General features: G+C 50.0%; 1 protein-coding gene across 7 annotated transcripts in view; it reads left to right on the top strand.

The window, feature by feature from the left end:
• Window positions 1-14,321, top strand: part of Cracr2a (calcium release activated channel regulator 2A) — a 119,062-nt gene that overhangs the window by 80,068 nt on the left and 24,673 nt on the right. For 6 of the 7 annotated variants that reach the window (XM_005378721.2, XM_005378720.2, XM_013511550.1 and 3 more), the window contains 5 exons: window positions 1,234-1,329; window positions 3,081-3,268; window positions 7,585-7,656; window positions 11,000-11,045; window positions 13,017-13,123. In XM_005378721.2, coding sequence (XP_005378778.1) covers window positions 1,234-1,329; window positions 3,081-3,268; window positions 7,585-7,656; window positions 11,000-11,045; window positions 13,017-13,123 — 509 coding nt within the window. The remainder of the gene's footprint in view (window positions 1-1,233; window positions 1,330-3,080; window positions 3,269-7,584; window positions 7,657-10,999; window positions 11,046-13,016; window positions 13,124-14,321) is intronic. The other variant, XM_013511552.1, reaches the window with a different exon arrangement.

Genomic DNA, 14,321 nt, shown 5'->3' with positions numbered 1-14,321 from the left:
TGCGAGAAGCAGTCAAGCAAAACATGGCATGTTTGCTGGTGCTGATTCTCCAGAAACTCCTGGAGCAGCAGCTGTCTGATCAGGTGCTATTTGTGCCATCACCTGGTTAAAATGAGCATGGTCACAGGCTGATGGCCCCTGTAACCCCACAGATGAGGACCCAAGGAAACCTCACATGTATCCAAAGCCCTGTGAGTCTAGAAGATTAATGTTCTACCACTTGGCTGCTGCCAACCATCATTCCAACCTCCTAGGCAGGCCCCCACCCCACCACCTCGCCCAGGGTAGCATCCTACCTGTCCTTCTTGGAAAGGGTATTTCCCTGTCACGGGGGCTCCCAGGGCACTCTAGCAGAGAGAAATAGGATACTTAGAGTTTCTTCTCTTCCTGCATATTTTATACCCCTGTTCTACTTTCTGGTAAGTGAAGGGCTACAAGGAGCTTGAGTATTTTTGTTTTTTTTTTCTTTTGGGGTACTAGGCATGGAACCAAGGGCCTTGCCTGTGCCGGGCAAGTGCTGCACCACCAAGCTGCATCCCAGCCTGAGAATTTGTGACTGATCCAGGTTTCTAGACTGTGAATAATCCAGAAGCAAATTAGCTGGATGATGCAGGGACTGGCGCCCATGGCTCCAGGTGCCGGCTCTGGGCCCTTCCATCGGGCATGACTCCCTCAGTGCTTCCCTGTCTCACAGCCCACCCCTCACACCTGCATCTTTTGGACCTCAGCATCTCAGAGCAGGGGAGTGCAGTCAAGGGTAGAAGGAGAGGGGCATTGTGAGCAGAGGCACAGACATCAGAGGGGCCTGTCACAGTGGAGAACTGCAATGACCAGTCCTCAGCAGGGCTGTGCCCCTGTGCTTGCAGATGGGAGGAAGTTTCAGAGCAGAGCATCCAAATTGGGAGCGATTTTAGAGGTCGTCTGCCTCCCCCTTCACCTCCAGTTTAGAGACAACCTGAGACCTCTATTCTCCCTGCTCTGAATTCCACGCTGACCCTGGGTTGTTTCTCTGGTGGGGGTGATGGGGTGCAGGGCACAGCGGTAGGACAGGCACACTGGTGGAGCAGCATGGTGTCTCCATGGGCCTCAAGCTCTACATATGGGCTCTCACTGGTAGGCACTGTGGGTGCTGGATGCAGGTGTGTGGTGGGAAGGCCCTCATGGCACCAAAGGCTAGCAGCCTGTTCAGGAGTCTGTCTTACGCCCAGTGTGTCCCCTCTGCCCACTTGGCAGGACACAGAGAGGTTCCAGGCCCACAGTGAGGAGCTGGAGAAGAAACTGCTTGCCAAGGAGCAGGAGCTGGAGCGACTCAACCAGAAGCAGAAAAGGGTAGGTTTTGCCCTCAGAGCCCTGGCTGTTCCTTTTACCTGTGTCTCTGTTAACTTGGAAAAGTCGCCACCAACTCCGAAGGGCTCCCAGATGTTTCCATTGTTACATCCAGGGGCCATGGGAATGCCCAAACTTGAACCTGATTCTGCAGCCTGTGTGAGAACAGAGGGAAACTTGGGGGCAAAGGGATGCTCTGGCATTTGAAGGGAGGCTGCAGGAGGGTCAGGGATCCGTCCAGCTGGAAAGGGGCTTCTCAAAGGTGGGCATATATCTCCCCTGTCTGCTACAGTCTGGATGAGATTCATTGGGCCACTTTGTGCTGGTCCCCATAGCCCCAGGATGAGTGCAGACCCCAGACATCTTTTTCTGACTGCCTGAGCCTCCAGGGGCAGCCAGAGGCTCTGTGGCTGGGGACGCCTGCTGGTGGGACAGGCAAGCATCACACCCAGGACCCTCTCTCCAAAGCCAGGGCTCACGAGGTGGCATGGGTGAGGGAGCTGCCTCTTGCATCCTTCCACCTGGTCCTGGGAGGAATTCAGCTGTAGGAGAACCACCCAGACACATTGCTCGCCTGGGAATGGAGAGTGCTATTTTTAACACCACATTAAAATAAGCTTGAAGAGACCTCAGCGCTGACTGGGGACCATCTTGCTGCTGCTACTGCAGGTGCTCGGGCTTTGGGTTTCAGTTGTTTTCTTTCTGCAGCAAGGCAATGTCAATTTCAGGATCTGCTGGCTGCCTTCCTGTTTCCAGTCCACATTCACACCTCGCTTCTCCTTGCCTCCTCACTATTATGCATTCAATTTTTAGCAATTAGATTTACCCCTCATATGAGTGATTGCCACTCAATTTAATTACTGCATGCTTGCCTGATTACACAGGAGCCTCTTGAGAGCCACACGAAATTCCTTGTTGTTGCTTTCTCCTTCGCTTCCTGGCCACATTCATTAAATGAAATTTATTATGCTCTGTTTGCCTTGGTGTGGTTCTTCTTCTAGTGTGAGGATTGGAAGTCCTGCAAAGCATCATCACAAGAAAAAGCTGCAGCTATCAAAATATGGGTTTTAAGATGCTTTGGGGACATGAAAAAATGTTTAGGGGCCTGTTTGACCAACTTTAGTTTTCCCTAAGAATTTACAGGGCTTCTGCTTCCCACACAGACTTTTTTTTAAGAAAAGAAATTGGGCTTACTTAGCTGAGAGGAGGTAAGGGGATAAATAAAGTTGCTCTCAGCATCCACGGTTGAGAAGGATGCTTTCATGAAGAATGGCATTTAGCTGTTCTTTCTCCCCAGCAAGGACCAAGGGAAAGACATTGGTTATGAGGACAAGAGAAGTGGAGGGTAGTTTGCAAGACTGCTCTGCTTCAGGGTGAGAGTTGCAGGTGGATTGTGGAATTTCCTTTGCTAGTGTTTATTTGCTGTTCCTGGGATGGAACCTGTGGCCTGGCACAGGTTGGCAAGGGCTCTATCACTAAGCTGCACCCTAGCCCTGCGGACCTGTGGAGTCGGGCAGCGCTTCCTGGCCTGTTCAGTAGGGGCCCTAGGCAGAGACAGGAGAGATGAGACGAGCTCTGAAGGCTCCGTCCTGCCTACCGAGTGTCAGGGTGTTTGGGAAGGAGGATAGTGCTGGCTTCAGCTTGAGGGCTGTGACAGACCCTCCCCTCCACAGGTAGAGCAAGGAAAGACCAGGCTGGTCAGCCTGCCTGTCCATGGTGGTCGCTCCTCATTCCTTCTCCCTGTTGCTTTCCAGCTGGAGGGCCAGTGCACAGCCCTACACAATGACAAGCATGAGACCAAGGCCGAGAACACCAAGCTGAAGCTCACAAACCAGGAGCTGGCGCGGGAGCTGGAGCGCACCTCGAGGGAGCTGCAGGACGCTCAGCAGCAGCTAGAGAGCCTCCAGCAAGAGGCCTGCAAGCTGTACCAGGAGAAGGAGATGTGAGTCGGGCCTGCTCTCCTGCCTGCCTCCAGCTGCAGTGTACTGTCTCTCTCACAACCCTCTGCCTGCCTGCGAGACAAGAATTCAGGCCCACTGCTCCTTGCGGCTTCTTCTAACCTCTTCTAGATTCTGAGACTACTGAGTGACCAGCGTGGTGCCAAGCACTGCCTGGGAGTGACAAGAACTAGATAACCCTGGTCTCCAGGAGTTTATTATATGGTTAGAAAAGTGTGCTGTCCATCAGCAGACATGCGATAGTCTGTGAGCAGATGCTGAATGAGCAGAGAGACCTCAGGTGACTGTCAGAGTTTTAAGAACCAGGGACCCAGGGGAAGAGTTAAATGGAAAGACTTCTGCATCAGCAGATGATTTGGCAAGGTTGTGGCAGGGCTCCGGAATTATCACTCTAGCTCTGTTCATTTTTCCAGCAGTGCTTTCCTCTTAGACTTCATGGGCCCAGGGTGCCGTGAACCACACGTCTCTCAGGGCTGGTTTGCCAGTGAAAGGTGCTGTTGGAGTTCAGCTGCTGGGCTTAGTCATCTGGCTGGGCAGAGGTCCACCAGAGCAAGGATCAGCCGTTTACCTCATTTGGGGAGCGTGAGGCTTGCTCTCTAATGCCCAGGGTGGAGAAATGTCACGATCTATCCATTCATTTGTCTGTGTATGGCTATTGCAGATCACTCCACCCTTGGCACCACGCGGGGTTTGAACATGTCCCACTTCAGGTTGTATTTCAACAGCCTCTTGTGTGACCTTACAGCATCTTGCTGCAGCTGGTACCATTATTCTCAACTTTGATTCGCAGAGGAGGAAACTGAGGTTCAGAAGTTTTGAGTAACAGCCCCAGGATGCTAAGTGCTTGGCGACACCCCAGAGAATAATAAGCCAGCCAGCAAGTACAAGCATTGGACAGACCAGCATTCACTTTGTTCCCGTCTCCACTCACGCATTCGTTCCTTCTGCAAAGGTCATTGTGTGGCTGCTCCTGAAAGGAGCCTGGGCGCTAGCTGTCTGATGCAGGGTAGCGGCAGCAGCATGCTTAGTACTCAGTGCTCTGCATGTTTCAAGTGCCCTCATTCAAAAGTGAAAACCCCCATCTGTCTGACTGTGGGCAAAACCTGGGTGCGCAGACCTAATGCAGCTTGTTCCACCAGTCTGTTCATATATGAAGTCCTGCACCATGGGGGTAGGTGGTGAAGGCAGTAGAAAGGAAACGTATGCAGACTGGGAATTTGACCCCAGAAAGGTATCTCTAGTCTAAAAGAAAAGATCCCCCAAACAAAATCAAGTCCTTCTGTCCCAATTATTTGACGGACAGTTATAGAAAGAACGTGTATTTCACTGTGAACAAGCAAAATCACTTTCTCCTCATTGACAGCAGGGCAATACAGGGTGAGCACTTAACTTTATGAACAGAATTAAGGATTCCAGCTCTTTAAATTCAATCAAGTTCTTAAAGCAGCAAACATCTAAAGGCAGGAGAATTAAAACAGTAAACAGGAATATACAGCATTGGAGCACTGGTGCTCAGCATGAGGATGCAGCCTTCTGAAGTCTCATCTTAATTAACCAAGCCAGAGCTGTAGTCTCCGGAGGGCAGGGGCAGGATCCACAGCTTCACCATGCATTTTTCAAGGGAATCAGAACATCCCATGCATCTGAAAGCCGTGGTGGCCCAGGACAGTGTGTCCTACCCAGGGAAGCTGGGACAGAGGGACAGTGGGACCCTGACTTGTTCCCCACAGAATGGAATCACGGAGCCACTCTACTGGCAGGGCTTGAATGTTCAATCTGTTGCCTTCATTTTGTCCAGAGAAAAACTGAGGCTCAGAGAGGTGTAGAGACTGACTCAAAACCACACAGCTAGTTCCCTCCAGAAGCCTGGGACAGACTGGTTCTCTCTGTACCTGTGCGTCCTGTCCCCTGAGGGTGCCGCCTGTGCTGCTCCAAAGCCTTGGGAGGAGTGGGGGTGGAGTAGGAAATAAATAGACTTAATCGTTTATCAGCAAGAACGCTGCATGGGCAAAATTAATTCTCCTGTTGTCTGAGAGTGCCCGATGTAGGAGTACTAAATCTTCAAATGAGATGAAGAAAGAACCACAAGGAGAGCTAATAGATGGAGGTTGGTGGGAAAAGTAGCATGGCTCTGTTTTTAATTAACTTTTATTTGGAGTAGGTGTTTATGACACGGTGCAGAAGGGTAAATGTTTGAGAAACAGCCTGCCCCACCCGTGACTTCAGTCTCCTGTTACCCAGAGGGCACCAGTCACAGTGTCTCAGAGTGTACTCAGTGCAACACACACGCACACATACACACACACTTTACCAAACAGTAGCACAGCAAGCATACTGTGCTACTTTTGCCTTGTGCTTTTTACTTGACAGTATATTTTTTAAAGTGTTCCAAATTTCATCTCTTCCTAAAAGCAAACCCAACAGTCCTTCCCTTAAGGGAACCATAAACCTCTCACCAATGACTACAAGAAAAACCAGCAGATTCTTTCCCTTGTAATTTTCATTTTACTGAGGAACAGACTGTTAGAACCTCTAAGTTAGAGGGGCTATAAGGGCAGTTAACCAGGGGAGCCTTTCTTTTTGTTAACAGCAATCCGTGTGTATCTGAATAGATGCATGTTCACCAGATGAGTAGATACACATGTCCTGGCACATGAATGCCATGCATGTGTGGTCCTGTGGCTCCTGCCTGCCTCTGGTACTGCAGAGAGGACAGAGGAGATCCTGCAAACCTGTGGGTTAGGAATTGGCTTTTCTCCCTGGGCTGTGCGCTGAGTGACTCTGAGCAGGCAGAAAGCTGTTGAGCCAGGGCAGGCACAGAGTGGAGTGGGTGGCTGGGTACATGGTGTGCTGATCAGAGCCGTGTCCCAGACAGGGCTCGGGGACCCACTTGGATAATGGGAAATACATTGTTTTCCCTTAAGTTGAAATTAAATATAATTGGTAGTAAAATGTGAGGAACTCGCAGCTCTGCTGGAGGGCGCCAGGGAAGCGCTATGGCTTTCTTAGGATTGTCTGAGGTGAGCTGGGGATTTGATTCAGCCTGTTCTTGTCCTGAGGCAAACTTGTAATTATTCTGTAAAGGGGAAGAAGAGAAGAGCACAGAAACCCCCGTTGGAGCTGGGTTCTCAGGTGCTTGGCGGGAGGCCTGGACCCGGCCCGCTGGTGCTGCTCACACCCCCCTGGGCGGGGACACTGATGGCTGATGGAGGGAACCCAACAGCAGCAGGCAGCCCCCCACCTGGCTGTGGCTGCTTCCCAAGCTAAGCGCTGCAGTGTAGCCCCTCTGCGGTGAGACCGAGGGTGAGGTGGACGACACGGGCTTTTCTAGACCAAGGTTCAGAGCAGAGCGAGAAAGGAGGCGAAAGTGTGCAGTGCAGTGGCCTCCACTGCTCCGGTTCACTTGTTTTTCCTCTCCCTTCCCCAGCAGTCCTGAAGCCCCGCCATCCTTGCCACCCCTCCAGTCCTGCCTCCTGCTCCTTCCTCCATTCCTCTTTTCCTCTCTGTCCCTCCTTCTTTCTTCTCTCTCCCTCTCTCTCTTTCTCTCTCTCTCTCTCTCTCTCTCTCTCTCTCTCTCTCTCTCTCTCTCCCTTCTTATGCAGTCTGGGCTGGGCCTCTGTGTCAGGTGTGGGGTTGAAGGGCAGAACGCAGCACTACTCCCAGCCTCCGCTGACCTATAGTCCCCCTGGGTACCCCAGTGTTACCCTGTGAATGACTGCAGTTGATACACTCACTCTCTGCATGAAAGCCAGCGATAAGAAATCCTGTCAAAGAAATGAATGCCCAACAGTAGAAAATTCCAGATATCTAGGAACAATGTGGGGACTTTGCGAGGAAGTTGGGAAGGGAAAATGATTCTTCCAAATCGTTTGAAAATGAACTAACCTGGTGTCGGGTGAGTGCGGGGAGAGATGGTGATGTAAGTTTTCCCCCAGACCAGGCTGCAGGAGAATACTGATTTCTGTCCTTAGAGGGAGCTGAGGGTGGCAGGCTGGCTGGAGCCTGGAACAACCACACCGATACCACCCAGCCACGCGGGCAGGTGCCGTGGGAAGTGGCTGTGGAATAAGGGCTCTGGAAGATGAGGTCTAGAGAGGCCCCATATTCAGTTGTGGGGTGTCTGTGTCATCAAGTTTCCTGTCTGTAATCACACAGCGGGGACATCTCCCTTCCACACAGGTGTCTGTGATGACTCACTGAGCTGAAGATCCCAAGCCAGGACACCTCCCCACACACTCCCTACCTCCCTGTGGTCTCTTCCTCCCCATGCCTGCTCATTGCTCTGTCTGCTGCTCCCCAGGGAGGTGTATCTTGTGACGGAGAGTCTGCAGCGAGAGAAGTCGGGGCTCCTGAAGCAGCTGGATTTCCTAAGGTGGGTCAGAATGCATCCAGATGCTTAGGTTGGAAGGGCACCTGGAGGTCAAGAGGAGCACCATTCCCCTCTTGTCCCCTGTGTATGGTTGGATCGCTGAGCACCACTCCTTTGGGTGTTTGGTACATTTACACACATGCCCACATCTCTGTGCAGTTTGTGCTGTTCGCACAGCTCTGACTCATTCTTGGTGTCTTCCATGGTGCCTACTCAGGTAGGGGGGCAACTGCATTTACTGGGCAGCTACTCTATGCCTGCTGTGTTATCTCCCGTCTTCAGCCAGACTATTAGGTAAGTAAAGCGGCTGTTAGGACAGGAAGTAACTGACAAGGAAGCTGAATTTAGTAAATTATTAGAAGCTGCGAAGCTCCTCACAGATGAGCCAGGATTGAAATCCACAGCCAGCTCTTTGTACTCAGCTATATTCCAGTCCTGTTTTCTGGATGAGTAAACAAATCACAAACAGCAAACATCTCAAGAAAGGAGTCTCCTCAGACTCTAAAGTGCACTGAAATAAATTTAAAGTTCACTAGTCTGGAATGTGCCAGAAAGAAAAGCAAGCCCATGTCGGGCAGGATGGAATTTTTGGTTTTGCCGCTGTGGTTGTACACTGCAGCTACCCCAGCACCCACTGCTGATGGGACAGAGGCTCTGGGTGCAGATTGTTTGAATCACTTCCTGGATATGTAATGGAGTTAGGGGGTGTTATTTCAAGGGCACGTCACTGTGTCTGGTGTCAGTGACAGTACCAAATCAAAGCAGCCTCCCCTGGATGTGGTTCTGATGAACTCCACTCTGCACAAGGCAACAAGGCCTCTGCAGAAGGGTTTAGGTGGTTACCTTCTGATCACTGGAAAGAGTGTCCTGATTCATAAGCGGGCCTTATTTAGTAAGAGGGCGAGAACCAGATGTATAAGGACAGATTATTTGTTTTTGTTTTCATCTGTTGTACTTGGAAGAAAATAAAGGGCAGATCCTAAGAGAATGGCAAAGCAGTACTCCACAGACACTCACTGGTAATTTCCCTGAGGCTGGACTTTCTGTGTGATGGTGGAGTTACTAAAGCTGAAGCTGAGATGTCGGGGTACCAGAAAGCCCCCAAGGACAGCTTTCCCATTGCAGTGAAATCCTCAGGAATCACAGGCGGTGACAGTGCTGGGTGTAGGCGGGCCGGGGAGGCCAGCAGGGATACGGAGGCAGAGGCGGGGGAATCAAGATGATGGCTGGAATGTGACAGATGAGGAGCGCTGGGCTCCTACACAGACAGGAGCACATTTCAGGGCTCGTGGTTAGGAATATGCACTACAGAGCAAGACCTGGCTCGAAATCCTCACAGTCTAGTACTATCTTGGGCAGGTGATGTGAGCAGCTGGGTCTGAATTTCCTCACACCTGACTCATAGGCTTCTTTGGAGAATTAGGTGAGGTTTGCAAAAGGGGTTAGCACAGGCCACGGTGTGGTGAAAGGAGGGACATGCTGCCTTTCTTTAAATGCTGTAGTTTCTGCATGGCTGCACGGAGGAAGCAGGAAATAGCACCCAGGTACCCAAAGTCTTCACCTGGGTGTGAAGCTGCTGACTTACTCCCTGCATGAGTAGGTTCCTTCTACATGTGTTGCTTCCTCTGCTCTTCTGGGCTTACAGAACACCCCCAAGCCTTAGCCTCACCCTGGCTGTCATCCCTGAGGCCTGCCTGACGCTAGTCCTGCAGCATACAGCACACAGAGCAAACACCTGGCCCCGGGAGTGCCCAGTCAGCAGTGCGCTGTGATGACCAGGGCCCGGCCTCTGCTGGGCCTCCCTTTCCTTTCAAAAGCGTGGATTGGTTCAGAGGCCAGTGATCTGAAGTATCATTGAGTTACAGAACTTCATGCACTTTGTGGTCTTCTGATCTCTTGTGTTAGTGGATAAGATTCTCCCTCGTTACAGTCTAGCACATCCTGCAGTCACACCACACCCCAGGCCTGCTCACTCCGTGGTGCAGTGTACCTCCATCCTCCTTTCTACCCTCCTCCTTAGACTCCTGGGAGCTTGCCCTGTGCCCGCCTGGGCCTCATCTCCGCTTTCTGTGCTGCCCTGGGAGAACAACCTGTGCTCCTAGAGAAGGTGACTCCACCTCACCCCTGTGCCTGGCTCTGGAGTTGATCTGTCCTTTGAGGCTGCTGCAGGGTCACTCCAGCATCTGTTCTCATCTCCTCTGCTGTCCATTCCCTCTCTGTTAGAAGTGTCTGCAGATACACTGGAACATTTCACACCTGACCCCTGTGGTCTTCACTTCTCCATCCAGCTGCTCTGCGTTTCTTCCATCCCTTGACAACAAAACTTCCAGGAGCCATTTACCTTCCCTGTCTTCTCCATGTCCTTTCTTCTCTGTCCCACTGAAACAGCTCCTGTCCACTCACCCATGACTTCTACCTCACTAAAGCTGTGGTCCACTCTCAGGGCCCCATCCTGTCCCCAAAGTCACTTCTTAGTGCAGCATCCAGGGGGCTCCTTTCAAAGCCAGAGTCAGATAGATCATGACACCCTCTGCAGTCCACACCTCCCCACCCTGTGGTTTTATATCTCATTTGGAATGAAAATTGTCATTCTTCCGGTGATCCAGGAGGCGGTGAATAAGACGGTCCCCACCCACTCCTGCCCTCGTTTTCTCTAACCTCTTCTCTTAGTTTCTCTCCCTTTGGGCACCCTACTCCTCCTGTTTCTCAGGCCCACCAGGTATGCCCCAACCCAAACCTTGCCTTGCTCTCTCCTCTGCCTGGACCGCTCTCCTCCAGACATCTGCCTGTTTTCTCCTCCTTCAGTCTCCACTCAGCTGTGGCCTCACCAGCAAGGGCTTCCCTGGCCATGCTAATGGCAGTAGTGTGCCACCCTCTGGCTCTCTTCTTCCAAGTTCCGGCTTTATGTTTTTTGAAGCAATGATCCACCTGCTAACATCCAGGTTGCCTCAGGCAAGAATTTCATATTTTGTTCATAAGTGCTTCCCAAGAGCCTGGCAAGTGCTCAGGAGCCCTTTAAATGGAGCCTGCACACATGCCTGAAGGAATGCTTAGGCAGAGGGGGCTCTGGCAGGCCTGGTGAGGGGGAGCATGCTCCCTAGTGCCGAGTGCCATGCATGATCTTGTGGGGCTGCAGGTGTCAGTAGACCATTCAGTTTTACCCCCCTGCCTCTGAGCTGATTGACAAACTGTCCTCTGTGGTTAATCACTTCTCTAAGGGAAGACATTCCACATGCTATTGGGGTCCTCCACACTAGACCCTTCCCTGCACCCATCTGACCAGTAAAATGACAACTGCTGGAACTGTGGGCTTGTGTGTGAATAGCTTCCCCCTTGCTGTCCACAGGGAGAGGAACAAACATCTCCGAGATGAACAAGATATAAGCTTTCAGGTCAGTGGCCGGTGCTCCCTTTGGGGTTGGGGCAGTGGGAGACAAAAACAGTGATCCAAGGGCAGCCAGATCTGTGCCAGGGCTGACCTAAGGTTGTCCTGACATCTGGGATGTGTTTGATCTTGGTGTGGGTGCAGGATGATGGTGCCAGATGTTTGGTAAATGATATGAAAATCAAGTGGCCTGGCAGATTGTGACCCGAGTGGATTTTCCATGAGTAACGTACTTTCCTCTTGGCATAGTGGGAGGAATGCCTTTGGGAGGACCGCACCTTTCTTGGCTGCAGAGATGGCAGTCCCATCTGTGAGATGATGCAGTTGAAATGCCACCTTAACTTTTAAGCCAAAATGCTATAACTTTTAAACCAAAATGCTTAGTTTTATTTTCACTTAAATTTTCAACTATTGATTTTGCATTTTTACAGTCATGGAACAAATTAAAAATATGTCTGTAGCTATTTACATAGTTGATTTTATGTAAAAATTTTTCTACTTTATAGGGACTCCTCCTCTTGTGTACCCTAGCACCATCCCTCTTTACTTCCTCAAGTATCTTGAGAGGCTTTATTTATTTAGATACCTTCACTGTGGTGAGCAAAATCTAAGACTCCACACTCCTCTGCTCATCTTCCTCTTTACCAGGATCAACTGGGTGCTCTGAAGAAAGAAAAATGCGGGTGGATGGATTAGCGTGGCTTCCTAATTATAGGGTTGTCACACCATGAATTGTGGGTGTGTCCCTGGACACACCATTCATCACTTGGGACCATGATCCCTGCTGTCACACAAGGAAAGGAGATCCTTGTCCTCTTTTTTCCCCACATTAGAGGGATTTAAGAGAAAAGCTGTTGTGAAGAATGAAGTGTACTGCATCCTTGTCTGAATGGCAGCCTAAATATGGCTGGCATAAGGCAGCTAGGTTGCCCTGGCTTGGGCCTGACCTGGTTTAAACCACCAGTACCTGGGAGACGTGTCACACTCCCTGCCTTCAGTATATCACTGACAGCAAACATTTCTGTTGCCCACTCATGCATACCATCTGAGCAAGACTTGAGCCTACACATGTTTGTTTGATGATGATAATGGTTGTAATTGCTTTAGAAGTAACGCTGGATTTTTTTAAGCTTCCAACCAAATGTCATCCTAATCCCTTCACCCTACTTCCTTTCACCTGCCAAACCCATTCTGCTCTGAACAGGAGATAAAGTGAAGAACCCCAGTGGGGACTGAAGAAAAGGGGGTAAAGTCCTGTTGATATAAAATATAATTAAAGATTCATCTACAATAATTAAAGCCATACCTCCAGGGGCCCTGGGAGTGCTGCAGCTCCTCCTCCCCTCATTAAGGATCACGGAAAACTTTGGCGGGGTGACTAATGAGAGGTACTTTCTGTGATCTGACTCCCTCTGCTCTCCTGGAGGACATCTCTTAGGGAGCTTTGATAGAGGAGTTCTAAGACCTTGCTCCACAGATGCTGGAGCTGTTTATCTACACCCAGTCTACTTCCCCCAAAGGCCTAAAAAGCTTACACAAGCACAGGAGATGGATAAGGCCATGGGTTACTTGGCCTTCCAGGTTCTCATTGTATCTGGGGCTTTGGAAGTAAAGAGATTAGAGCCACAGAGATGAGTGTGATTTTAAATGTGCAGAAGCTTTTAATGCCAATCAGTATTTGTCTTATGCATGAAACAGCTATCTCTTCTTCGTCTTCTTGCAAACTATCAGTGCCTCTGAGAAGAATAACATGGCAGACCAAGGCTCTACACTTTTTCCTTGGATTCAGTTATGAGAAAGGAGATGGAGGAATTGGGGTGATAGCCAAAGGGGAAAGTGGGTGACCAGCACCCTGTTGGCTTACTTCAAAGTCTTGATACACTCTGCCTCCCAGAAGCAGGAATGGTGAGCCCTTTCCTGCTCAGGCATTGGGGCCAGTCCCCAGGCATGCATCTGAGGGCATTCTGTGTTTCTGCAGAAAGATAAGGCAGCCAAGGCAAACACAGCTGCTTCCAAGGCAAATTGGAAGCAGAGATCTGGCTCTGTGATCGGCAAATATGTGGACAGTGGAGGGATTCTTAGAAGGTAAGTCATCATTGTTCATCACTTATTCATCTGCTTGGATGTTGGCTCTGGGCCACACTCAGTGAAGACTGGGCTCTGAGCTATAGCCTTGGAGGGGAATTCTGAGGTCAGCTGCTCTCACTGCCTTAGAAGCTTGGAGAACATGACCCGCCCTGCTGAGGCATCCATGCTGGAGGGGGTCTATGCAGAGGAGACTTTCAGGAAAGGTCGTTGTCTTCTGAGGCTGCCTATCCTAGGGTGTGCTACAGAGAAGAACCTAAAGGGTGCTATAGGTCCACAGAGTGAGAGGAAGAGAAGAGGGCCCAGGGAGAGAGACAGAGGGTGGGCTGGATGACTATTGTCTTCTGAGCAGAACAGATGTGGCTGGCTGTTTCAGAAACATGACTTTCTTGGCTATGAAGGTTAATTAAAGAGTTATCTGGGGTCTTACTGGATGGATTCTTTGATAGACAAGATTGGGTCTTGTGCTTGACAGATTGTTTCATAGATTCTTATGTAACTAGCTCAAATACAACATGTTTTGCTGCTGTTGGACAGCACATGATTGAGCTTGAGAACCCAAAGTATTGGCTTGCCACCCGTGCATAGACAGTGGGCCCTGCCCCATCCTGTGTGGCATACTCTCTGCCCACACAATGGTCACAGAGAGGTGGAGGCCCTGAAGAATCAGACCCAGGGAGAAGCAAGCATAAAAGGATAAAAAGATTACATTTCCCCAAGGGAAGATGACTTTGGGGATGTAAATCAGCTCCTCAGGAAAATTTTTGGGTCTGTTCATCATAAATTCCATCTCTAAATAGCTGAATAATGATATACAATTTGGAAGCCAAATTTCTGCGGTAGTAGTTGGCCTTTTGGTTCCATGGCACTGAATGTATCTATTGATTCAGCAGGCACTTACTGATTGCCGACTCTGTGCCAGGTATTCTTTTGAATTTTACAAAGACTTGAAAGATGAATTGGACATGACTTTCTCTGTTAATATCTATTAGCAAATGCTCATTTAATATTGAGGTTGTGTGAGGTCTTGGTGTATGTGCTGGATACCTGAAGTGAGTGAAATAGACCCATCTCTTGAGCAGAGGAAACAGACAATAATCCAGTAAGCAACAAATCATGAACTCTAAATCCTAATACAGGCTTAGCAAAAGTGGATGCTTTCTCTACCGGTGCCAGAGAGCGTTTGGTGGCAAAACCA

This window comes from Chinchilla lanigera, unplaced genomic scaffold, assembly GCF_000276665.1.
Source record: "Chinchilla lanigera isolate Chin_1 unplaced genomic scaffold, ChiLan1.0 scaffold00012, whole genome shotgun sequence".
Classification (NCBI taxonomy): domain Eukaryota; kingdom Metazoa; phylum Chordata; class Mammalia; order Rodentia; family Chinchillidae; genus Chinchilla; species Chinchilla lanigera.
This window is presented reverse-complemented; position numbering and strand designations above follow the sequence as displayed.